We start from the raw sequence: 27,352 nt of genomic DNA, 5'->3' as shown, positions 1-27,352 counted from the left end.
TGAACTGCTTGGTTACATCATGGACATTGCAAAGCATTCAGACAAGCAACACAACATGTTCTCTCAAGACTGCACAAATGCATTGAAGTTGATGCTTGATATTCAAATGTTTATTGTGAACTCTACAACACCTGTAGTGTGAAATGTATGATAATGCTTAGATGTAAACATGTTAAACTATTTATTTTTAATTGATACTTTGTAAAACACATGTTGTAATGTTTACTAACTATTGTATGTGTGTATATTTGCAAACCTGACAATGTATTAAATAACACAGAAAATAAATTTAAAAAAACAATGTACATTGAATGCATTCTATGTTGGAATCCATTCAGAACAGGTCAGATGCCAATATGAAATTTTTGTTTCAAATGATCATACCATCATGTCCTTAAATACTGACCATTCATTCTGTGACAGCCTGTATATATAAGGCATTGTCATTGTAAGTGCATTAGCATTAGCGGTAACTGGTTGTAGTACATGCAAAAAAAAAAAAAAAAAAAAAAAAATGTAGTCTGCAGTGCTTGCTTCTGCCTGTTACTGTATAACTTGTCTCATTTCACACCCCATGGCCCTCCTTCATTATTGCATTTGGGGAATGTGATGCATGAATTAATGGAGACACAAGTTTCTGTGTTAATTCTCTTACAGTATAACAGATTAAAAAGGATACTTACGCAGAATCTGTGAAATGAATTCTGTGTAGGTTATGTGTTCATGTTCTGCAATAACAATTCTGCGAGCCTCTTGGTACGTCTTCTCGTCATCCCAGTGTGGGTTCATGGAAGACAGCTTGTCAGCCACCCTGTTGTGTTCTCGTAAATACAAATTTTGTAGAATCGTCAGTTGGGTGTTCTGGTTCACACGCACATCACCTGAAGATTTGACATTTTATATCATAGATTAAATGGGACACTGTGAAGATAAAATCAATTTTAACTTGTGAAACAAGTGTAGAACTTTTTTAAGTTTTTCATTTATTGCACTGAGTCTCACTCAGTCAGACAAGGTTGAAATATTAGAAATTCTGTAGACAAAACATAATGGCATAAACTCATTTGCATATCCATACAGGAAACTGCAGTTTCTCTGTGTAATATTTCGTATATTGGGCTAAACCTGTGTCTGAAATGAACTCCCATCTGATTCAGTTCTTATGTTTTTACCCACAAAATAAGAAAGTACAGAACATTTGTGCTAAATTTCAATTATTAATGCAATGACATTTTTTTCTCAATCTCTCCTCTTTCCATGCCCCCACACCCCTACTCTGTAGCCAGACTCTGTATAGACATTACAATACTGTTCTTTTATCATACAAAGAAGTATCATTGAACAAAACTTCCTCACATACAAAAAGTGCCCCATAAAAATAAATGACACGTAAAATTACATACCTGCGATGAAACACGTTCCGTTTGATGGCAGGCTACAAGATACCATTGAGTTAGACACTTGTGGCAACACCTTTCTACCATCAGGAAGGACCTGTTCAGTAAGCTTACCACCTTCAAATTTTCTTATTTCATATGCTCGCTTCTGGCTAGGGCCATATGTGAAAGAAGCATCAATAAGGTGATTTTCAGAATTAATCTGAAACAGATGGTGATGATAAGTTTCAGTCTGAATTTCTCTAACTGTCCCAGAGGAAACATCCAGTTGGTAGCCAATATTGTAATATTGTAACTAGCTATGTATATGAACATATGTGTCAATTTTGTTTCAGTTCAGGACTCTCAGATTATTCTGCATATTACTTAAAATCCAGCAGAACAAGGAGAAATGTTTCAGTTAGGAAAACCCACATGAAGAGGACCTTTGATAAAGAAAACTTGTTTTATTTTCAGCAGTAAGCTAAATAAGATAGAAAAACTTCTTGGTGACTATGTCTTAAGTAACAAAATTTTGACAAATTCTTTAACAATATTTTAGATATCTTCAGTGAAACATTTCCAAATAAGTTAAAGTGGATCACCAAAAGCATAAGAATTTACAGTGAAAAGAAATGGGATCAGCACAAGAATGAAACTATAACACCAAAACTCTGATAACACTTTAAATACTTATATTTAGAAGGAGTTGTTAAGGCAGAAAAACAAGTGGAAGTAAGAGAATAATTTTAAAATATTGAAATAAGATGAAGATCAAGTGGTCAGCTGTTAAATCACTATTATCTGTTAAAATCTGCAAAGGAATTTCAGAAATTGAACATGAGGGAACCATTGTTGTATGTTGAACTCTATGTCAGAGTGCTGCAAGTTTTCTTTAAAAATGAAGGGATAACTTGTATCCCTGTAACAGAGCGTCACAATAAAGTAACTCTCTTTGATCTTGATGAGAACTCTGAGGGCCTTGACTATTTGTTAAAAATTTCAATTAAGGGTGTAGAAAATACAGAATTACCATTAAAAATACCCACTAAAATTGTCAAAGCATCACCCAACATAATGGCATGTCCAGTCTTTGAATCAAGGCTACTTCCTACAGGTAATGAAGTACTCATTGCAAGAAAGGGATAAAATGAATGGGAAATTAACAACCTACCTCTTTCCTCTCAGCCACATCAAACATATCTGAGGTATTTGCTGCTATACAAATCAAAAATTTCATTAAATGGATGCAGCCGTCAATTTTCTAGAGAAAATAGCAAAACATTAGAAAAGAGCAACAAAATTACAGGAATCTTCTGTGACTTCACAAAGCCTTTTAATTCTGTAAATGGCAATTTGTTTCTGTGGTGTTTCCGGGAAGTTTTGACATGAATTGTTTGCTTGTGGAGAATAAATAAACAAGTTAGGGACAGTATTCCACATAGCTGAAGTCCAACTTATGAGACAGAAAAGAGAGAGTTATCATCACTCTAAATCGGGAAAAATTATTAGTCTGACTGGTAAACACAGTTCCACTCTGTGTCTCTAGATTCCATAACAGACCTTTCGTGTTTCTGTTCTGTGTGTGATTTTCTGGTTGATATCAGCTTCTCATCAGTTTTGTTTGCATATGATAATCCTGTGTTTGTTGAAAATAAGGATGCGGAAAAACTTCATGGCTTGGTGATTTGTATTCTCAGTAGCTTAAAAAATTGGTCGCACTGAAATAGGTTGAACCTGAATACACCTGAAACCTACATGGTGCAATTCAGAACCAAACAGTCAAATTGTGACTGAGTTAAGATTACTCCTGACAGTCAAACCTGACTGACACCATCAAATTCTTTGGATTTAATTTAGCTATAAACACTGAGAGAAGGACCAGAACATGTAATCACCATCATAATGGTGTGTTTGTCCATATCTGAAATGCCGGCCGCGGTGGCTGCGCAGTTCTAGCACTGCAGTCCGGAACCACGGGACTGCTACGGTTGCAGGTTCAAATCCTGCCTCGGGCATGGGTGTGTGTGATGTCCTTAGGTTAGTTAGGTTTAAGTAGTTCTAAGTTCTAGGGGACTTATGACCTAAGATGTTGAGTCCCATAGTGCTCAGAGCCATTTGAACCATTTGAACCATCTCTGAAATACAAAACTGCAGCAATTTATGCATGGCATGGATTCAACAAGTTCATGGTACATTTCTGTATGTATGTGCCACCAATTTGCTATGCACAGGCTGTGCATCTGCCATAAATTATGGGCAGGTGGCTTGTGGGTGTGTCATTGGAGATGTCATTGCCATGGGGAAAGAAATCAATCATGAAGGGATGCAGATCATCCACAGTGATGTTCTCATAGCTCATAGCTCTCATGGTGCATCCAATTGGTCCTATGGAAGCCCAGGTAAATGTCCCCATTGCGTACTACTGTCTCCGTCAGCCTCTGTTCACAGCATGGTGCATCTTTTCAGCAGGCATTTATTTTGATGATGGCACATCCAGATATGACCAATGACCTAGTCTGACAAGAAACATGATTCATCCAGCCAGGTGACACATTTCCTATGATCCATGGTCCAAAAGTCCACATCCCATGCCTACTGCAATCATCATGGATGATGTTGTTGAGTCAATGGGAACACGTAGGGGTCATCTGCTGAGAAGTCCCATCTTCAACAATGTGCACTGAACTGTAGGTTTCAAAATGCTTGTGCCTGCACCAGCATTGTACACCATCATGAAATTTGCCACAAATTGCTGCCCATTCTGCTTTACCTGCACATTCTGTGGCGATACATGGATCACCAAAACATTGTCCCTTCACCATCCTTCAACCACTTTCCATAAATGTCCACAATAGCAGCACACAAATAGCATACCACCTTTGCCATTTCATTCATAGATGTTAGGCCATAACACTCTGTATTTTGTTGAAGTTGATTATGTCAAAAAAAATTCTCATCTGCAGTCTGTTTCATCATTACAATGATTCATCATTTGTTTCTTGTTTGCTTATATATTTTTCTTATTGCAGCTTGTGTTCACATGGTGGGCAGTGGTCATAATGCTTTAACTTATCAGTGTATCTGAGAAGCATGTATGCATGGAGTGCCACACGTGGTAAACGAGTTAGCATCTTTGCATTTGTGATGCATATATTATCAATTGTAATTGGCATGTACACGTTAAAAGTAACATATAATCATTGTTTTTAATCTGTACTTCAGTATAATATTGATTTTTGAGTATTTTGGGTAACACAGTGTGGATACTACAGATAAAAAAAAAAAGAAACATTCAGAATATGTGATTTGTACATCATAAAGAATCATGTCTCCATTATTTAGAAACTTAAAACTATTAACTGCCCTGTCTATGTCTGTTAATGGAATTGTTATCATTTTGCACATACATACAACACAATAAACAAAGAAAGCTTTATGTGTCCTGCAGGCCAACTCAGAGTATACTCTCTGGATCCTCAGTACTAAACAGGTTTATACTTATAATTTCTAATTATGTTTATAGTAATTAAAATGGCAAAGGTTTATGCAAATGAAGCTATGTTCACTGTGTCACTAACAGAGAAATGCTTTTAGTGAGTGGAATAATTCTTCAAAGACAAACTGGTAAATTTTGCTAAATAAAACTTGTTACTTGCCCCACAAAGTAAATATAGCTTTTTACTCTTAGATATTTGCATTTTAATGTTGTATTATTAATTACTAGCATAATAAATACTGTAACTACGATGTATATTTCTGATGTGTCCTGCACAGCAACCAAATATTTTACAGATGTTCATCATGTGACGAATAGACCACTGTTCACATAAAGTAGTAATGTATCTTGCTAAATACATGCTTAAATACTTACTGTCTCTGCTGGACCTAAGATACCTCCAAAAGTGTAAGTCTTCATAGACCTTGCCACACTCATACATGTCACTCCTTTGTCTGCATAGTACTCATCATTGCGTGGTATCCTAGCTGGGTAACAACCAACGCTGATGTTCTTACATGGGAGAGGAGATGCATTATGTGAGCAACATTCTACCCCAAGCCCATCTGCAATTAGGATTGTAAGACATTTTATCAAACTTATAATACATTAACTAGTTAATGGAAAATCTCATATAAAGATGTGAAACAATTACTAACAAAGAGATAGAGGGGCTGGCCAGTACTTACCTCAGCTCAGTACAGCCGATAGAAACACAAAAAACAACTGAAAATTTAAGTTCCTAGCTTTCGGAATAAATGTTCCTTCATCAGGGAGGAGAGAGGGGAAAGAAAGGGAAGAAGGGAAAGTGGATTTAGTTACTCACAACCCAGGTTATGAAGCAACAGGGAAAGGAAAACAGGGAAGGTAGCAAGGATGGAGGCATGGTTGTCAGAGGGAAGCCAAAGATATTCTACTGCAGGTACTGTGCCAGCTTCAAACCAAAGAGGATGCATACAGAAGTAAAGAGGTGTATAGTATAAAGATGTAGGATGGAAAGATGCATGCATGGCTAAAGAGGAAAGGGAAAGAGGAGAAGACTGAAAAGTAAATGGGAGTGAGGTTGTTTAACGTAGGTTCAGTCCAGGGGGATGGCGGGATGAAAGGATGTGCTGGAGTGTAAGTTCCCATCTCCGCAGTTCAGAGGGACTGGTGTTGGGTGGGAGAAGCCAAATGGCACATACAGTGTAGCAGGTTCCTAGGTCCCTAGAATTATGCTGGAGGGCATGCTCCGCTACTGGGTATTGGACATCTCCTAGGCGGACAGTTCGTCTGTGTCCGTTCATGCGCTCAGCCAGTTTAGTTGTTGTCATACCAATGTAAAAGGCTGTGCAGTGCAGGCATGTCAGCTGATAAATGACATGTGTAGTCTCACACGTGGCCCTGCCTTGAATTGTGTATGTTTTCCTAGTAGCGGGGCTGGAGTAGGTGGTTGTGGGGGGATGCATGGGGCAGGTTTTGCAGCGGGGTCAGTTACAGGGGTAGGACCGCTGGGTAGAGAAGGTAGTCTGGGAATATTGCAGGGTTTAACAAGGATGTTACGGAGGTTAGGGGGACGACGAAAGGCAACTCTGGCTGGTGTGGGGAGAATTTTGTCAAGGGATGATCTCATTTCAGGGGTTGACTTGAGAAAGTCATATCCCTGGCGGAGTAATTTATTGATGTATTCGAGGCCAGGATAATATTGGGTGACAAGGGGGATGCTTCTGTGTGGTCTGAGGGTAGGAATATTGTTGTTGGACGGGGAGGAATGTATTGCTCAGGAGATCTGTTTGTGGACAAGGTCTGCAGGATAGTTGCGGGAGAGGAAAGCACTGGTCAGGTTATTGGTGTAATTGTTGAGGGATTCGTCACTGGAGCAGATACGTTTGCTACGAATACCTAGGCTGTAGGGAAGGGAGCGTTTGATGTGGAATGGATGGCAGCTATCAAAGTGAAGGTACTGTTGTTTGTTGGTGGGTTTGATATGGACAGAGGTGTGGATGTGAGCTTCAACAAGATGAAGGTCAACATCCAGGAAGGTGGCTTTGGTTTTGGAGAAGGACCAGGTGAAATTCAGATTCGAAAAGGAGTTGAGGTTATGGAGAAAATTAAGGAGTGTTTCTTCACCATGAGTCCAGACCACAAAGATGTCATCCATAAACCTATACCAGGCCAGGGGAAGCAGCTGTTGGGTCTTCAGGAAAGCCTCCTCCATGCGGCCCATGAAGAGGTTGGCATAGGATGGAGCCATCCTGGTTCCCATGGCAGTTCCCCTGATTTGTTTGTAGGTCTGGCCTTCAAAAGTGAAGTAATTATGGGTGAGGATGAAGTTGGTAAGTGTGATAAGGAACGAGGTTTTTGGAAGATCTTCGGGTGGGCGTTGGGAGAGGTAGTGCTCAAGGGCAGAGAGACCACGGGTGTGTGGGATGTTTATGTAAAGGGATGTAGCATCTATGGTGACAAGAAAGGTTTCAGGTGGGAGAGGAGTGGGAATGGATTTGAGGCGTTCTAGGAAGTGGTTTGTGTCCTTGATGTAGGATGGGAGTCTGCAGGTGATAGGTTGGAGGTGTTGGTCTACCAGAGCTGAGATACGTTCTGTTGGGGCTTTGAAGCCTGCTACAATGGGATGGCCAGGATGGTTCTCTTTGTGGATTTTGGGTAATAGGTAGAAGGTAGGGGTACGTGGCTCAGGTGGAGTGAGTAAGTCTATGGAAGCCATTGTGAGGCCTTGTGAGGGACCTTGGATTTTTAGGATTTTCTGCAGCTCAGTCTGAATGGAGGGAATGGGATCCTGGGTAACAGCTTTGTAGGTTGAGGTGTTGGAGAGTTGACTCTGTCCTTCTGCCACATACTCCACACGGTCAAGTACCACAGTTGTGGAGCCTTTATCCGCCGGAAGGATTACAATAGAACGGTCTGTTTTCAGCTGCTTAATGGCACGGGATTCAGCTGGGGTGATGTTGGGATGTTCTTCAAGAAGGACTGGGAGGCAACACTGGATGTGAGGAATTCCTGAAATGTCTGTAAGGGATGGTTTTGGGGGAGGGGAGGAGGATCCCTTTGAGAAGGCGGTCGGAACTGTTCTAAACAAGGTTCAAGACTGGGTCTAGTATTACATTAAATTTGTGTGGTGTTAATACAACACATAACATCCTAGTAATTGCTACAGGGGAAGTGTAATCATTGTTGCAATCCCAGTTAACACCATTGTTTGCCATTGTGGTCCCCTGAACAATACACATAACAATACTTATTATCCCATTTAAAGATGCCAAAGTACAGCACTTCTAGTTGCTTTGGTATCACTCTTACAATAAAGAAATAGTATATTTTTTCTGTTTACAATTTGGTTTCAGACAACAATTTCCTAAAAAATATCAGAATTGCTTCACAGGCTGTTTTCCAAATCCTTACTAGTCATACAGCAATTCGTGGTCTGATGATTCCTATGGTGTAGTGAATTTTCCTGAGGTATTTTCATTTTACTGAAGCACTTGAGATTTAACATTTAAGAATTTCATGAACTAGAAAAATTTTGATCTCACTAATAAATTCTAGATGGAACATTAACTTGTATACTAACTTATATTACCAGGTTTTCTGATAGTAGAAATGCTTTTAATTTTACCTAATAGCCTGTCATAACTTGAAAAAGTTAGAGAGATGTTAATTGAAAGATTTGATTCATTATATAAAAAGATAGTAATGTACCAATGTGCTGTCATCCAAAAAGTGAGGTGCCAAAGCAAGGTTGGTAGCTTACAATGGAATAACAATACAAGTAAACATGTCAGAAGCAATGAAAAATGTGAGACAGTGATGTAGACGCACCCAGAAGGGCTTCCATATGTCACTGCATCAGCTTGTTTACTTACGTCTAAGTGCCACTCAGCCCAGTTAGCACTGTGTCTCTAGCAAACCAGAAATCAGCATAAAAGTTTATACTTGGTTGTACCCTGTGAGAAGAGACTAGTATCTTGTTCTACATCAAGGGATGTTGAATAACAGTGATAAATACTTGTGATATTTTTGTGGACATGGATTGTTACAAAGTTAAGCATTTCATCTTACTCAAGTTGTAATATGTTGCATGTTGTAGTACCATGTCAGTCTATCCAGAAATAAAGCCGAGAACCCACCGTGGTACTGATGATTGTTATTTTGTCCAGTACAATTGTTTCAACAACACTCCAATAAAGTCAGAGCTGATAAATTAATACCAGTTGTTAAAAAGCCATATGAACTATGCTCAGTTCCAAGAAAATGTGTGTTAATTATGCTATTAACTAAAATTACTGTATGAAATAAAACCACTTACATATTTTTTGAAGTATTGGTATAAATATGTCCTAACTTCTACTATATAGAAAAAGGTGGAGTGGTAATCGCACATTGTTGTCAGTAACAGCACATAACGATCTTTATATGATTTAAATGTAGCAGATTTGACTATGAATAACACTCCCCCCCTCCCCCCCCCCCCCCCCCCCCCCCCCCCTTGCAAACACTCCCCTCTCATCCCCCAATGAGTTTTATTCTTAAGACTCGGTAAGATATTTATGATGTCTACAGTCAGAATTAGACATAAGAAATGCATTGCAGGAAATGTACATTCAGTATGAGCTATACATCTTTCAATATGTAAGGTTTTGGACAATCATCCATGGATGTGCTCATTATGGAATAAAACAAATACAAAGGCTATTTGGAAATTAAGAAAAAATTAACGATGTGGATAAACCAAATTTTATTATACATATTTTAAAAGTACATGCTTATGCCATTTTCCTACATAATCACCACTCAAATTGTAGCACTTATCATACCATGGACAAGTTTTTCAAATTTTCTGCCCATGATTGCAACCACTGATTTATACCAGAATGCAGTTGGACATCACTATAAATGCTTTGTGTCGTGAGCCATGTCTTCAATGCTGGGAAGAGGTGCCAGACATTTGGTGCCAAATTTGGACTGTATAGTGAATGATGAAACATTTCCCATCCAAAACCATATAGGAGCTCTCAGGTATGATTGGCCATGTGTGAATGTGTGTTTTTGTGAAAAAGCAAAACTTTTGTGCTAAGTTTTCCCAGACTGTTGTTTTTTATTGCCCACCTTATCATTGTCAGTGTTTGACAATAACTCTCTGAGTTAACTGCTGTGCCACATTCAAGGAAATCAATGAGAATCACTCCCTTAGAGTCCCAAAATGCAGCAATCATAATCTTTCTCGTTGACAGCATTTGCAATCACATCCTTGTTTTGTGAGAATGTGTGTGTCCCTGTTCCATCGACAGCCATTTTGTCTCACAATTGTCATGCTCCATCCTCAGTTATGATATGGTCAGTAAATTAGTTGTCATTTGCCTCATAATCTTTGAGGAAAGTCAATGCTGCAGCTATTTTTCGTGGTCTTCCATTAGGATTTTGAGAATCCACCTAGCACATTGATTTTCATCACCAGTTTGTCAGCCACAAGGCTAGCCCCACCACTGCTGTCCTTATTGATAGAGTCATTTTTAAAATCATAGCATCATTGCCTCACTTAGCTTCCACTCACTATTCCTCTTCTGTACAGATCACAAAGGTCATTTCAACAGGTTTGCAGTTTTTTTTTTTGCCAAAAAACCTAATCAGAGAATGCAGCACATGTTTTAACACAAAAGCAAAAGTAGCATAGGCACGGACCACATGCTACCATTGCTGGATGTGTATTGAGTAAAGGAACATTATGGTACCAAGACAGCAGCTGTAGTGCTGCTCACAGCCACGATAGACAAAAATGTTTGTTAATCTCTGAATAGCAGTCATAAAAGGAAAATTTTTTCAACATGAAATTTATTGTTTATGGAAACCTCTACCAGTAACTGGGTAATTTATTGAAACATTAGTTGAACAGTGAACGTTAGAACATTATTAGGTTAGAGCTATAACACTGTGGGAAATAAGCAATATGAGGCATTGACTCTTGACTTTAAAAATTTTTTTGGTTCTGTAGCACTTCAACATGCCATATAAAAAATGTGTTGAGAGTGGATTATGTACAGTGTGTTAACTGTAAGATGGCACAGTTGTGAGGGGAGTGCGGGGAGAGAAGGAAGCAAGCGAGGGGAGCCATTGGGGGGGGGGGGGGGGGGGGGGGGGACAAGGCACGCCTACCAGCTGCAGTGCTGGCACTACAAATTGAGTGTCATGATTAGACGAAAGGCTTGGAAGTAAAACTCGCTTTACATGTTGTTTGTGTACGAAACTGAAATCGTCATGTACATTGAAATCTATATATATAAAAATGAATTTATGTATGTTTGTCTACTATACATTCACAAACCATTCATCCGATTGCAATGAAACTTTTGTGAGTTGTTCTCTGAACCCCCAAAAAGAGTAATGGACAATGTTTCAACAATTAGGTCACTATAGCATGCGTAGCACAATTGATTAGGTAAAGGCTTGTCATGCAGCGGACCCAGGTTTGATTGCCACTGCTCCCAATTTTTTTTCATTTCATTTCATTCTCTTCAATGTTAAACTATTAATTATAAAATTTAAATATACTTAATCAGGTCATGAAGTATAGCATAACTGTCAATCTCTCTATATAAAAATGAATGTATGTATGACTGCCCTCTGTGTGTTCCCAAACCATTCACCCGATTGCGATGAAATTTTGGTGATTTGTTCTCCATATGCCCACGAAAAAAAAAAAAAAAAAAAAAAAAAAAAAAAAAAAAAAAAAAAAAAAAAGAGGGCGACACATTCTTGAGGAGATATAACGTGTCATAAACAATGAGATACCACAGCAGGAAAATACCCAGATTTATGCATCCACTATTTGAGGATGAGAGCACTTAGCGGCTAGCAGAAAATGTTACACACAATTTCAAACCTTCACGAAAATTTTTCTCACTGACACCCCCCACAAAATAATGAAAGGAATGAATGCACACCGTAAATCTGCCACAGTATGCATGATGTTTTAATGTATTATTTCATTACTATTAACCCTAATCGCAACATATTTCACATACAGTATCCACATATGTCAGTAAATGCGCTGGCAAATTTATGTCTCTTTACAACATATAATTCAGGAGATATGACGTGGTAAACATCGAGATGTGTGAAAAAGTGCCGTGTCAGGCATGACGTTTTGTTCTATTATTTCTTCACTACTAACACTATTCGCAACACATTTCGCAAACGTGTTAAAAAAAGTATATAAAACCACAGTCGTATTCCTAAAATAAACTCCTGGGATGGGCCAGCAACTGCCTCTTTACTCATTTTGATAATGTTTAGCACAACTGCACAATAAAAACACGCAGAACAGTACAGCGCAAAATAATAACGAAGCACACGACAATGGCTACTTTGTACAACACAGTCAGCTACTTAATGTTGGCAGCAGTTGAAACTGTGTGCCTACCAAAGCCTCCTGATGTTTACCGACTTCTACTGATTCAGGACTAGGGAGAGGTCTGCCATCTAAAAGTTTACACACTGTAGTGTGACTGAGGACTTTGTGATTGGCACAAGGCAACACATCAGCCTAGACTCTTGAGACATTCTCAGACTCATGAGCAACTGCTAGTGTTCCTCAGAGAAGCATGAGAGGGCTATTACCATACATGTTCTTTTTCTTCAGTGCCTGTCCCACCATTGCACTGTCTGCTATCAGTACATCATGATCAACCCATGATTAGACAGTTGTTTTATTCTAATTCTGTGGCTGGTAACCCCAAGAGGAATAAACAGTGTGCACACTCAGGCTGTGAACTGTATTACTTTTTCCACTTGTACAGATATTCATACATTTGTGTGCTGTGTGGTAGTGACAAAGATAGTGAAGAAGTCTGGCACTTACCAAGAAAAGTAGTAAAAACCAACTGAAATCCACACTCAGGCTACCTGGTAAACTAAAAAAAAAACAGGTGATCTGGTTTACCAGCTGGGCCTTGGTTTGCATCACCTTTGTAATATCGGCACCACAGTGGGCAACAAAAGTCTCTGCATTATGGTTTGTGTTTGATGAAATGATTATAATTCTTTGTTTATGTTACAGGTCATTTTTTTCATTGATCAGAGAAGCATGTTTGTGCCACTATCTTTGCTGCTTACTCCACCTTCAGGGTTCACAGTGAAAGAGTGAGAAAATTATCATTGTAGAGACAGGGACACTCTTGTTTCTGTTTTTGGACAGCTTAGATGTACTCATTAGTTTGTCTGACTAACATTTGCATCACTGCATTACTTTATGTGTTTTAAATAGTTTCTGTTAAAAGCTACAGAATTCTCAGATTGGGGTCAGCTGACAAAATTAATCTCAAAATGTTGGGTCTTACAGTCTAACAGCAAAACACTCAGCTGGGAATCAAGAGATTGTATAACAAACTACATTTAGATCACAGAATATTTGAGTTTTCCTGTAACTTAGCCTTTACTTCTGAATGATGTAGAATTCACCAAGAACGGAACACTGTTCTGAGTCCATGTTAAACTGTAGAGCCCTTTCACCAGTAGGACTACATGGTAAGGATAGAGGCATGGAAGTTACTGATTTGGTGTCAAATTGATCATCATCATCATCATCATCCTCAACAGCAACAACACAATGTCTGTGTGAAGGAATATATTTGTCAGTTGCTAAGAATGGAGGTGGCTATGATGTGACTGTGACATCTTTGTCTCACAGGTTGATGTTTAAACTGAACAAGTGGTTCCAGACAAGTGCTGTTTACATATTCTTATGTTGGCAGATAACATTAGCCATAATCTTAGATTTTTGTTACTAACATAATGGCTGTGTGAAAGAGATTGTTATCGAAAAAATGTTTTTCTAATGCTGATATCCAGGCAGGTCTTGACACAATATGAAGCTGAAGTAAACAGTAAAAGGATCTGTATTATGAGAATTACAAATCTTTATACACCAAAAGATTAAAAAATATGGTGGTTTGTGATTGCATGATTAATTACTTACAATTTATATACTCAGAAAATGAAATAATTTTATATTTTCAATCATGGGGAAGACTGATGTTTCTGTAGGACTTTTTCTCTAGAGGGGGGGGGGGGGGCTGTATGTAAAATCATTGTATAAAATAGATTGACATACTATTTTGATGAGTAAAACTAGCACCATGTTAGATTAATCACAGTATACAGGGTGTGATCAAAAAGTAACAATAACTGTGTTCTCATAATGAGTCTTCATTTATTCATCAACATCAAGTGTGTCCCCTTTAAAGTAGCCCCACAGACATCATACACATGTGCTAGCATTTTTTCCAATGTTAGGAACACTTTTGGAACTGACTTTTTGTTATTGTGTTCAGTTCCTTCATCAATTCTGTTTTTATATCATCAATGATGGCAAAATGGCGTCCTTTCATGGCTTCATTCATCCCCAGGAATAGAAATAAGCTGCAGAGACCATGTCCCATGAATATAGTGGCTGAGGAAACATAACAGTTTTGTTTTTTGCCAGAAAATCATAAGCATGTGTTGAAGTGTGAGTGGAAGCATTGTCTTGATGCTATTACCATGAGTGGTCTTGCCACAATTCTGGTTGTTCTGTTCGCATTGCCTCACACAAACAATGCATAACTTCCAGGTAGTATTCTTTATTGACTTTATGACCAGAAGGCAGGAACTCATGATGCACTATCACACTGTAATCAAAGAAAACAGTGAGAAGAACCTTCACATTTGATGGAACTTCTTAAATATTTTTCGTTCTCTTCACACAGCTTCCATTGAGGTGATTGGGCCTTAGTTTTGATATCACAACCATATACCCATTTTTTTGTCACCTGTTCACCCACAAGCTCCTTTACTAATTCTGGATCATTGTTGACTTCGTTCAGCAACTCCTGAGAGAGGTCTGCATGATGTTTTTTCTGGTCAAAATTCAACAATTTCGGAACAAACTTTGCTGCTAAATATTTGATGCCCAAAACATTCAAATATTCTTGGAATGAGATGAAAGATATTCCAACATCATCAGCAACCTCTCTGATGCTGGTTTGGCAATTTTCCAGAGCCAGTTTCTTTACTTCCTCCAGGTTGTCATCAGTAACTGATGTGCTAGGATGTCCAGGGCAGTCGATCTCTTCAGTGTTTTGTCAATCCTCTTTGAACACAACAGCCACAATAACATTTTTAATGTGGTGCTGCAATTAGTTAATTTTTCAAGCAAATGCAAATTCTTTGATCCAGCTTTTTCTAAACTAAAAATTTGCCAACCACTCAAAAACTCATTTAACCTTTTTGACTTCAACAATAAACTAAATATTGAAATCTACTGAAAATGCAAATGTACACCAGGAACACATGTACCAACAACATGAAAAATTTTTAAAATCAGATGCATGAAGCCCACAAAATTTAAAAAAAAAATCCCTGTTACTTTTTGACTACACCTTGTGTATGGCGAAGTACAATGCCAGTGGTCACAGATGAGTGTCACAGGATTTGGTGCATATGTGAGTACAAACCAATGAGGAACATTATTTCTGTTTGGCACATTTTGTTCACCAAAACTGTGTAACCTGCTATCTTCTCTTTGTTAGAACTAAACTGGGTCATCATAAATGTTGTTCTCAACAATGGTATAACATTGAAATTTGTAAAAAAAAAAAAAAGGAAGACAGTACTACTCACTAAATCCAAGCCAGTCAGAACTAAGTGCAGTATCATGTGCTATTAGCTGCCCATACTGCATTACCAACAGAGTATTTGTTTCATCATCAAAATCACCAGTGGGCAGTAAGTGCTGTCTGAGAATTCTGGGATTTGGCAACTCTTTGCCTGTTACTGACTTCTTTGGTGCATTGATACCTGCCAAGAAGAGAGACATATCATCATTATTCTAAAGGTTACATTGAAACATAGGTCTCCAAAGAGCTCAGGTATTCTTAATATGCTTTACAGAGATGACCTTAAATTGTTACTTCTGCCAATTAATGTAAGATTTGAATTTTATACATCACTAAAGCCTCTCCCATATTATAAAATTCATGGAATGCAGTGTATGAATGAATGAATGTAAATGAGAATTCTGTTGCAACTGATTTTTATTGTTAATAATTAATACTATTAAGGAGTTAATGTACTGGGGAATAAATGAATAAATTTGGAAATTCCAAATTCTTTGAAGAGGTCTTTGTAACACATGTGGTTATGTACTTTACAAAGCTCTCTTAGTGCTTGGTTTAGCTTGTGTAGGACAGTACGCAAGCTATTGGGTTGGTGCATAGTTAGTAGCACTTTCCATAAGTTTAATAAATACAACAGGTACACATAACAGCAGACACATTAGTCATCAATAATACATTCTCCTTCACTATTTACAAAAGTCGATCAATGCTGGGGTAAGTTTTTGATTCCACAGCTGTAGAAATCATGTGGGTTTGTGGGTGAGAACTCATGTTCAGAACATATTTTAATCCAACAAGGAAGTTCCTTGAAAGTTGTTCAATAGAGAGTGAAAAAGGTGAAAATATGAGAGTGCAACATCAGGTGAATAAGGGAGATGTGGAATGACTCCCCAACCCAACTCCTGTATAGCATTTTTTGCAGTCTAGCAGAATGAGGGTGGGCATTATCATGGAGTAGCATCACTTTACGCAGTCTTCCTGGTCATTGTTCTTGGCCTGTGTCTGCAAGTCATCTCAATTGTTGACAGTAAATGTCTGCTGTGTTGGTTACACCTTGGAGAAGAAATTTGTATCACCCAGTGCTATGGCTGTTTCACCAGATGTACAACATTATTTCTGTTGACATGTGCAGGTCTTTCACAGGGAACTGCTGCTTTGTTTGGGCTCAGCCACTCCTTTCTTTTCCTTATCTTAGCACGAAGACACCATTTCTCATCATATGTGTAGATATGGTACAGGAATGGTCAGTGTTATTCACAAGCAAATTCATGACGAGTAAGGAGAGATGCATATGATTTTTGCTTAGAGCATGTGGTATCCATACACCAGATTTTTGAACCTTCCCCATTGCATGTAAATATCACATGATGGTGGAATGATTACAGTTCATCACATTTGCCAGTTCTTAAGTACACATGCAGCCCACCACGAGTTCCTCTTTTTTTGCTAACCTCTTCACCCCAGAGCAGCACTTGTAACTTACATCCTCAATTATTTGCTGGGTGTATTCCAGTCTCTGTCTTTCTCTATAGTTTTTACACTCTATAGCTCCCTCTAGTACAATGGAAGTTATTCCCTCTGTATTTTTCTACTGTTTTTTCGCTCTACAGTTCTCTTTAATACCATGGAAGTTATTTCCTGATGTCTGAACTCATGTCTTACCATGCTGTCCTTCTCCTTGTCCATGTTTTCCATGCATTCCTTTCCTCGTCAATTCTCCAGAGAATCTCCTCATTCCTTACCTCATCAGTCCACCTAATTTTCAACATTCTTCTTATCCCCATACTCAGAGCAAATGTTTCTTTCTGCATTCCCTGCTGTCACCCCTCTATTTAACTCAAACAGAAGAATATGTCGAAATGTTTTGATATCTCCACTTTGTACTCTAGTTTCTAGTGTCCACAGCTCTACTGTCTATCTCCAAATGAGAAAATGTCAGTATGTAAACTCAAATAGAAACCTTTAAGTACAAGTAGAACATGAAAATTGATAAATGAATCCATAGCGACTGGAATACCAACATGCAAAACAAAAATACTACAAGCTTATGCATCATGTGGAAGCCTAAATTCAGCAACATTTGCTATTCATATGATTGCATCCATTAGTAAAAAGAAGGCAACCAAATCAGTCTGCTAGGGCTATTTCCATTCATTTATGAAGCACAGCTTTATATTCTATGGCAGTGAAACTCATGCAAATAGTTTGTTTCTTTCATTCCATTTATCAGAACCATGAACTGAGCCCATCCTAGACATTCCTAAGAGATTTAGTCAAACAGTCTGGAATCCTCACCAAGACATATGAGTATATTGTCTGAGTTATCTTCTTTGTTGTAAAAAAATTAAACATTATACAGATTGAAGTGAGTATATAATGAGTATGATGCATGTAATAACTAGGATTTACATAAAGAGATAAAAATCCTCAGTGCTGTACACAAAGGAGTAAATTAGTCAATCATAAAGATATATAATGCTCTGATAACTCATGTCAAATTTCTTAGTGGTGACCTACTATGCAGTGATTTTTTTAATCTTCTTCTGTAGTGATCCATCTGAGGACAAGTTGATAGCAGATCTTCACTATCACATCTTTCCAATTTGCTCTTAACTGCTCTGTAGGTCTATCATCCCATGTATTTCTTAATTTTCTGTATGTACCTTAGTTGTGATCTTAGCTTCAGTCTCTTTCCATTAACATGCTGTTCAGCAGGTGTTTCCAGAGTCTCTCAGGTCTCATTAGATCACTCTTCTTTTCACAACTAACTTCTGATGCTTCTCTTCCCACTTCTTTAATTAAGAACTTCTTCACTTGCAATCATGCCACTCCACTTTATTTTGAACATTTGTCTACAGCACTACACCTCAGAAGAATTTAATTTATTCTCTGCCTCAGCTCTCACAGTCCAGGAATCACAGCCACAAATATGCCACACATTTCAACATCATAGGAGGTGTGTGAGAAAAGTAATGAGACTGACAACCCTGCAAGCAGTCTGGCAATGCTGTGTTGTTCTACTTGTGTAGACCTGTGTGTTTGTCACTTCCACATACTCAGTCCATGTTTCAGCTCTGTACAGCCATCATGTGGTTGTTGAGAGTGCCATGACTGAAATTATGTTTTTGACATGTGTTATGAAAATGGAACAGCAGAATTTAGAACAATGTTATGCCATCAAGTTTTGTGTTAAACTTGGGAAATCCATGAGAGTGACCTATGCAAAGTTGAAACAGGCCTTGGGGAACATTCCTTATTAAGAGCACAACTTTTTCCCTGGCATGAATCAATTTTCAGAGACCAAGAATACGCTGTAAATGATGAACCTCACCTGACAAAAATTTTGAATGCATGTGTGCTCTTATGAGATCAGACCAATGTTTAACAATAATGATGATGGGTGATGTGTTAAACTTAAACCCTTTCACTGTGCATAAAATTCTGCACATGCAAAAGGCTTTTGCCAAAATGGTGCCCAAAAAACCTCACAACTGAGCAGAAGGACAATTAAACATGTGCGTTGACCTCCTTGAGAGATTGACAGTGACTACGAAAGGTTCATTCATCTGATCACAGATGTTGAATCCTGGATTTTTTAGTATGGTCCAGAGACAAAGCGGCCAAGTGAGGAGTGGCAGACTGAGACATCTCTTCAGCCAGTCTGTGAGTTCAGTTACCCTGATAAATGAGAATTTGTTGATATTATGGTGAAATGAATGTAGTAAACAACATGCTATCATTGCAGTACCTTATAGTGTTAGAGATAAACTGTAATAATATAGTATTCGTACCATTATGTAAAGATTCTGCTCACTAAAAGTTTGTCATTGCTATTAACATAATACCTTATTATTAGTATTGCATTATTCCCAACTGTTGCTCTAAAAATCTGGCTGTAAGGTCATATATGCATTTAATAATTTATAATGAATCTATAACACATGAAATGTTCTACATCTGAGAAATCCACTTATGGCATGGATTCACAAAACATGAAATTAATAAATAAAAAATTATGATAGTTACTTAGTAACAGGCCATACAAAATTACTTTCTGAGTTTTGTTTACCTCTGTCAAGGTCTAAAAGGGTCAGCACTAGCACAAGGTTCCCACATGATAATAGATTATCATTTATGAGCAAACAAATGCCACATCAGTGCTATGGGTGGAGATCTGTGATGCAGATGTCTCTCTGTAGTTGTTCCCATGTAATGATTTGTAAAGATGGAAAAAATCAAGATTTGAGTAATGATTAAGTGCTTTGTAAAGACATGTATGAAAGCAAATGCAATTCACACCCATTTTCAGGACACACTGGAGGACTCTGCTCCTATATATTCAACTGTTGATAAGTGGACATATGTGTTTACATTTTGTCAGGACAGCTTAGAGATGATCTGCACAGTGAGCATCCAAGATGTGCAGCTATCCCAGATATCATTGCAGAAGTAGATTAGATTAGATTAGATTAGATTAATTCTTGTTCCATAGATCATGATTACGACACTTTGTAATGATGTGGAATGTGTCAGGTTAATAAAAGATGTCTGTACAAGATATTGCACTACACAAAATATTGCGTGACACTAATGTTTATGCTAGTTTTTTTCCCTTCTCCCTTAATTTATATCTAAAAATTCAGCCAATGAGTAGAATGAGTTGTCATCTAGAAACTCTTTTAATTTATTTTTAAATGTTGGTTGACTATCTGTCAGGCTTTTGATGCTGTTTGGTAGGTGACCAAAGGCTTTTGTGGCAGCATAATTTACCCCTTTCTGTGCCAAAGTCAGATTTAATCCTGCATAGTGAAGATCGTCCTTTCTCCTGGTGTTATAGCTATGCACACTGCTATTACTTTTGAACTGGGATGGATTATTAACAACAAATTTCATAAGTGAATATATATACTGTGATGTTACTGTGAGGATCCCTAGATCCTTAAATAGATGTCTGCAGGATGACCGTGGGTGAGCCCCAGCAATTATTCTGATTACACGTTTTTGAGCAATGAATACTTTTCTACTCAACGATGAATTACCCCACAATATCATGCTATACGAAAGCAGTGAATGAAAGTAGGCATAGTAAGCTAATTTAATGAGATTCTTGTCACCAAAATTTACAATAACCCTAATAGCATATCTAGCTGAAATCAGACGTTTCAGTAGACCATCAATGTGTTGCTTCCAGTTTAACCTCTCGTCAATGGCCACACCTAAAAATTTTGAAAATTCTACCTTAGTTACAGACTTTCGTTCAAAGTCTATATTTATTACTGGAGTTGTGCCATTTACTGTATGGAACTGTATATACTGTGTTTTATCAAAATTTAAAGAGAGTCCGTTTGCTGAGAACCACTTAATAATTTTGTGAAAAACATCATTTACAATTACATCACTTAGTTCTTGGTTTTTGGATGTTATTACTATACTTGTATCATCAGAAAATAGAACTAACTCTGCATCTTCATCAATGTGGAATGGTAAGTCATTAATGTATATCAAGAACAGTAAAGGACCTAAGACCAAAGCCTGTGGGACTCCGTACTTGATAGCCCCCCCCCCCCCCCCCCCCCCCCCCCTGCCCCGCAGTTTGAGGAATCAGCTGTTGTTTTAACATTACATGAATCACTTATTAAACTAAGTGCATAAAACAGTCATTGACAATTGCCTACTGAAAGTCTGAGAAACTACTGAAGCTGTATGTCTGTCACCTGAATGGGCATAAAACATTTTAACAGTGCAGTTATGAGAAAATCATCTGGTAAATGGATGCCACAACCCTCAATGCAGCATCAGAAACACATCAAAATGGAAATGTCAGAAAAGTGTTTGACCTGTTTTCAGAGCAACCAACAATATTTTTTGTGCCAGTTTCTGACTACAGATGAAAATTGGGTCCACTAGTACACCCCACAGACAAAACAACAGCCAAAGTAGTGCAAACATGTTGATTCATCACCAGCAAAGAGAGAAAAGGCAATATGCTTGGTCAGAAAGATCATGGTGTCAATTTTTTGGGATGCAAAAGGGATTCTGCTGATAGCTTGTCTTCCCACTGGTCAGACAATTGTAGGATAACATTAAATTAATCTCCTGGACAAACTACAGCAAAAGGTACATGAAAATTGGTCAGGTTTGGTAAGGAAGAAAGTCATCTTTCATCAAGACAACTGCACACACACACATGTGTCATTCCATGGCAAAAATGTGGGAACTAAGATAAAAATTGTTGCAGAACCTGTTATCCATCTGATTTGGCTTCATCAGACTTTGATCTCTTCCTCAAAATCAGAATTTTCCTCAGGGGGCTTAGATTCCCTTCAAACAAAGAACTGACAGCAGAAGTTGACAGGTATTTTGCAGGCCTGGAGGAATCTAATTTTTGAGATGAGATCAAGGCATTCAAACTTTGCTGGACCAAGTTCATTAGTGTACACGGAGATTACATTGAAAAATTAAAAAAATCCACTGAGTTGAGTTACTGATTTCTATTCCGATCAACTTTTTTGAAAATGAAATATTAAGGGTGATTGAATAACTGGGTGTTATACAAGTATTCATTAAAGGTTTTTGTGAACAAGCATTTTTTTGTAATTAAGGTAGCAATAGACTGCATCCACCAAGAAACTGAGATCCTATTCTGCAAGAATATGCTGCAGTATTACTTGTTCTCTGCCCAATTTGACTGTCTAATTTTTATACAATAGTTAAAGAGGAATTATAGTTCATTGAGCTTGTGCTAAGACTCAGCTGTAAGTGTGGTTATGAAATACTTTACAAAAGTAGTAGAACTTTTTCTTAAAATTGTCAGAATTTATTGCTTTCCATTGTTATAAATTAGCTTACACAACATTTCATGCATTATTAATATGAACAATTTAAAATTTTGATTTGTAATAGTAAGTACAACTATATTAAAAACAAAGATTCCAAGACTTACCAAGCGGGAAAGCGCCGGCAGACAGGCACATGAACAAAACACACAAACACACACACAGAATTACGAGCTTTCGCAACTGGCAGTTGCTTCGTCAGGAAAGAGGGAAGGAGAGGGAAAAATGAAAGGATGTGGGTTTTAAGGGAGAGGGTAAGGAGTCATTCCAATCCCGGGAGCGGAAAGACTTCCCTTAGGGGAAAAAAAAGGACAGGTGTACACTCGCACACACACACACATATCCATCCGCACATACACAGACACAAGCAGACATATTTAAAGGCAAAGAGTTAAGGACAGAGATGTTAGTCGAGGTGGAAGTACAGAGGCAAAGAAGTTGTTGAAAGACAGGTGAGGTATGAGCGGCGGCAACTTGAAATTAGCGGAGGTTGAGGCCTGGCGGATATCGAGAAGAGAGGATATACTGAAGGGCGAGTTCCCATCTCCGGAGTTCGGATAGGTTGGTGTTGGTGGGAAGTATCCAGATAACTCGGACGGTGTAACACTGTGCCAAGATGTGCTGGCCGTGCATCAAGGCATGTTTAGCCACAGGGTGATCCTCATTACCAACAAACACTGTCTGCCTGTGTCCATTCATGCGAATGGACAGTTTGTTGCTGGTCATTCCCACATAGAAAGCATCACAGTGCAGGCAGGTCAGTTGGTAAATCACGTGGGTGCTTTCACATGTGGCTCTCCCTTTGATCGTGTACACCCTCCGGGTTACAGGACTGGAGTAGGTGGTGGTGGGAGGGTGCATAGGACAGGTTTTACACCGGGGGCGGTTGCAAGGGTAGGAGCCAGAGGGTAGGGGAGGTGGTTTGGGGATTTCATAGGGATGAACCAAGAGGTTACGAAGGTTAGGTGGACGGCGGAAAGACACTCTTGGTGGAGTGGGGAGGATTTCATGAAGGATGGATCTCATTTCGGGGCAGGATTTTAGGAAGTCGTATCCCTGCTGGAGAGCCACATTCAAGGTCTGATCCAGTCCCGGGAAGTATTCTGTTACAAGTGGGGCACTTTTGGGGTTCTTCTGTGAGAGGTTCTGGGTTTGAGGGGATGAGGAAGTGGCTCTGGTTATCTGTGTGTGTGTTTGTGTGTTTTGTTCATGTGCCTGTCTGCCGGCGCTTTCCCGCTTGGTAAGTCTTGGAATCTTTGTTTTTAATATATTTTTCCCATGTGGAAGTTTCTTTCTGTTTTAAGTACAACTATATATAGATATATCATAATCCTATATACATTACCATCACGAAAAATTGAGCTCACAAGCCGAGGGTAAACAGTCTCAGTCATTCCCCAGATTGGATGCTGCAGGTTGTTACATGACCCATTATACGTTCTGTAGATGGCAGATGCATTGCAGGTTGGACTTTGTGGAATATGGGATGGATCTGCTGGTACCTGAATATCAATGAGAAGATCACCCACTTTGTCTCGGGATATGTTAAACCTGTGAAAAAAGAAATTTATCTGTGACAAATAATATCTGTAATATCATCAGAATCTGAGGCAAAAGATGCAATTAACACTTTCTGTACTAAAGTTACTAATGACCAAGTAAAATTCAGTATCCACTTTGAGATTTGCCTACACCAGTTAAATGGATACTGTCAAACTGGAAGGAAAGTGTAACGTATATTTATTGAATGTCAGAACCACCTCTTATTTTCTGTAACATAATAGATTTTATGGTGGATGATTTTCATGAGTAAGTCCCACCAAGCCTGATATGAAAGTAGTGCTCAGACTTATTATTTTCACACCTTTCCAAAATGCTTTTTAAAGTAAATGAGATGTCTCAGTAGCAGCAGACCATGATATCACAATTCAGACAACTGACTACTACTAAAAGTTGGTTTTTAATTAATATTAATTAATTAAAAGATAAAAATACACCAATAATTTTCAAAACACTTTGCCTTCACAAAACCTGATTATAGACTTCTACTCTCCTAAACAAATGCAGTTGTTTGGTATATGTAACAACTAGATTCTTGTTAGCCTTTGTTTTAGGAGTATTGCAGTTAGGGCCTGTTCTAAATATTTTTCAGCACAGGCACCCACTCTTTCCCTGCTTTCCCCCTGTACATTCACATCGATATTAATTTTCACTACACAGACAATATGCACAGTATACAAACCTTGCATCTGGGTGTCAGCCATGCTGATTGTACTATGTTCTGAACAGAAATCTTACAATTGTGGCAACTGGCTCAGCTTGTGTCATTTGGGCCTAAAACGAGCCCTGTTTATTGTAATTCTTGTCATGTGTTTTTAGACCTGCTTTCCTAATGTCATATAAGTTCAGTAAACATAGTTATTATGGTGCCATGTCATGGACCACAGAGTCCCTCCCACCGGAGGTTCGAGTCCTCCCTTGGGCATGAGTGTGTGTGTTGTTCTTAGCATAAGATAGTTTAAGCAGCATTTAAGTGTAGGGACCGATGACCTTGGTAGTTGGATCCCTTAGGAATTCATATGCATTTTATAAATATTGTTTACATATTAAAAGAATGGCAGTCTGTGAAAGAATCTGATTTTTATTATGATGCCCTTCATCTTGCAACAAATTGACCTTCAGCTTGATTTAAAATTTGGATTGAAAGACATGTTGTTATTGTGATGTATGGCTTGGTTGATGCCATAAGAATGATGTTATTGGCCATTGTTACAAAACTAGTGCTTCACTTGAAGCTGGGCAGAGTGATGGGCTGTTGGTCTGACCATGACAGTGATGAACATTTGATGTGTATCACTAGAGTTCATTTCAATAGAAACACTAGTGAAAGGAAACTACACCAGTTTTCACATGACACGAGCATCTTAATTACAAAAAGTATCGAAGAAACATTTGAAAAAAAGAGCATTAAGTTTCCTAGAAAGAACATAGCAGTTTTGATGCAGACAGTTTCAGTATTTAAAAAAAACATAAAAAAATAAAAATAACAAACAAAACTGTTGCAGTGGACGTATTAACCACCCACAATAAGACCCCAAGTAATACTCATATTGAAATAAATGGATGTGCAATTAGTAAAATAGAAAGAATCACATTTCTCTGTGCATTTATATGATTGAAATTAAAATGAGATGGACATTAATAGAAAACTGGGCAAAATATCTTTCATAATACAAATACTAAGAAACTCTACATCATATGATGATCTCAGGACTGCATATTTTGCCTATGCTCACTTGGTACTGAAATATGGTGTAGTATTTTGGGGAATGTGCGGAACATGTCTGAAATCATTAAGATTGCAGAAAAAGATAATTTCACTAATGGAAGCTGCAGACAAAGAGCTTCATGCAGGCAGACATTTAGAAAAAATAAAATTCTACTACTTATATGTATTTATATACTATGGAATGTAATTATTATAAAAGAAAAATCCATGCATTGTCTGTAATGAATATGTACACAGCTCCTTCACAAGAAAAATCAATGAAGTACATTTACAACAGACAAATACAGCACTATTACAAAAAGGCATACTCCATCCTCCTAGCATCAGCTTGTACATCATTTTACCCACATCTGTGAGAATACGAATGGACAGGAACAGTTTCAAGTCAACCATGAAGGATTACTTGAGCACTGGTTCTATATAATGAGGGAGTTTCTAAGAAAAAAAGCTGTAGCAGCAATTAAGATTGTATTTGGAAGGTGTACAGATCAACATATACATCTACACTTTGTAAGCAACCTTATGGTGTGTGGCAGACGGTATTTGTGAGCCAGTGTCTCTTCCACCTTTTCCTATTCCAGTTGCATATGGTTTGTGCAAATAATTATTGCTGGTAAGGTTCCACGTGGGCTTGAATCTCTCAAATTTTATCTCCATGGTCTTTTCATGAGCTGTGCATATGAGAAAGCAATATGTTGGTTGACTCTTCTAGGAATGTACACTCTTGGAACCTCTACAGTCAACCACATCATGACACAGAACACCTCTCTTGCAGTGTCTGCCTCTGGAGTTGGCTGAACATCTCTGTGATGCTTTCACACTAACTAAATGAATATCTAATGTAATGTGGTGATCTTCTTTGAATCTTGTCTATGTCCTGTATAAATCCTATCTGGCACAAATCTCAAATTGATGAGAAGTACTCAAGCATTGGTCAAATGAATGTTGTGTAAGTTACTTCCTTTGTTGATGGACTATGTTTCCAGAGGATTCTTCCAGTGAATCTCAGTTTTGCATCTACCTTACATCCAATTAATTTAATGTGATTGCTGCATGTCAAATGACTCTGTAAGCATATCATAGACATTTTATGGAAGTAACCACTTCCATTGATTGTTCTGTAATCGTATATGTAGTAACACAATTCACGTTTCTGTCGCACTGCACATATTGTAGACTGGGAACTGTCTGCTAAGCATGCCATATGTGAACTGAACTGGGCACCACCCATGTTGTCTGAGTTGTTGTTGTTCCGCCATCAGAGGGCGCGGCCGAATTCTCGCGTGCCTTCTGGTGGACGGGACTTTACTTGCGGCAACTACTGTCCGTGATGCACCGTGCCGAAGTGCGCCTCCCACAATCTTTCTGGTGGCTACTGCAGTGTAAACATACAGTAAAGGGTCTTCTTGTCTATGTATTCACAGTACATTAATTTTTTATGTTGAGAGCCAATTGTCACTCTGTGTACTAAGCATTGATCCTGTCCAAGTTTTCCTGTATTTCACTGTAATTTTATAGCATTTTTAGCATTCTATATACAACAGTATCAGCTACAGAAATGCTGATGGACCTTCTATTTCTTCTATATGTGTTGTGAGAAATAATGGACCTATAACACTCTGTTGGGATACACCTAAAGTAACTGATATGTTTGATGACTTGTTCCACTTCATTGCAATTTATCATGTAAATGATCCATGGGACATGAT

At 38.2% G+C, this 27,352-nt stretch overlaps 1 protein-coding gene across 1 annotated transcript in view; it reads right to left on the bottom strand.

Annotated features, from left to right (window-relative positions):
* Positions 1-27,352, bottom strand: part of LOC126291849 (peroxidase-like) — a 151,576-nt gene that overhangs the window by 43,351 nt on the left and 80,873 nt on the right. The window contains exons 4-8 of the mRNA XM_049985574.1: positions 23,700-23,905; positions 15,523-15,699; positions 5,251-5,441; positions 1,404-1,599; positions 684-881 (exon numbers count right to left, since the gene is read on the bottom strand). Coding sequence (XP_049841531.1) covers positions 684-881; positions 1,404-1,599; positions 5,251-5,441; positions 15,523-15,699; positions 23,700-23,905 — 968 coding nt within the window. The remainder of the gene's footprint in view (positions 1-683; positions 882-1,403; positions 1,600-5,250; positions 5,442-15,522; positions 15,700-23,699; positions 23,906-27,352) is intronic.

This window comes from Schistocerca gregaria, chromosome 9, assembly GCF_023897955.1.
Source record: "Schistocerca gregaria isolate iqSchGreg1 chromosome 9, iqSchGreg1.2, whole genome shotgun sequence".
NCBI lineage: Eukaryota > Metazoa > Arthropoda > Insecta > Orthoptera > Acrididae > Schistocerca > Schistocerca gregaria.
The sequence above is the reverse complement of the archived record's forward strand: the minus strand, read 5'-3'. Positions and strand labels throughout refer to the sequence as shown.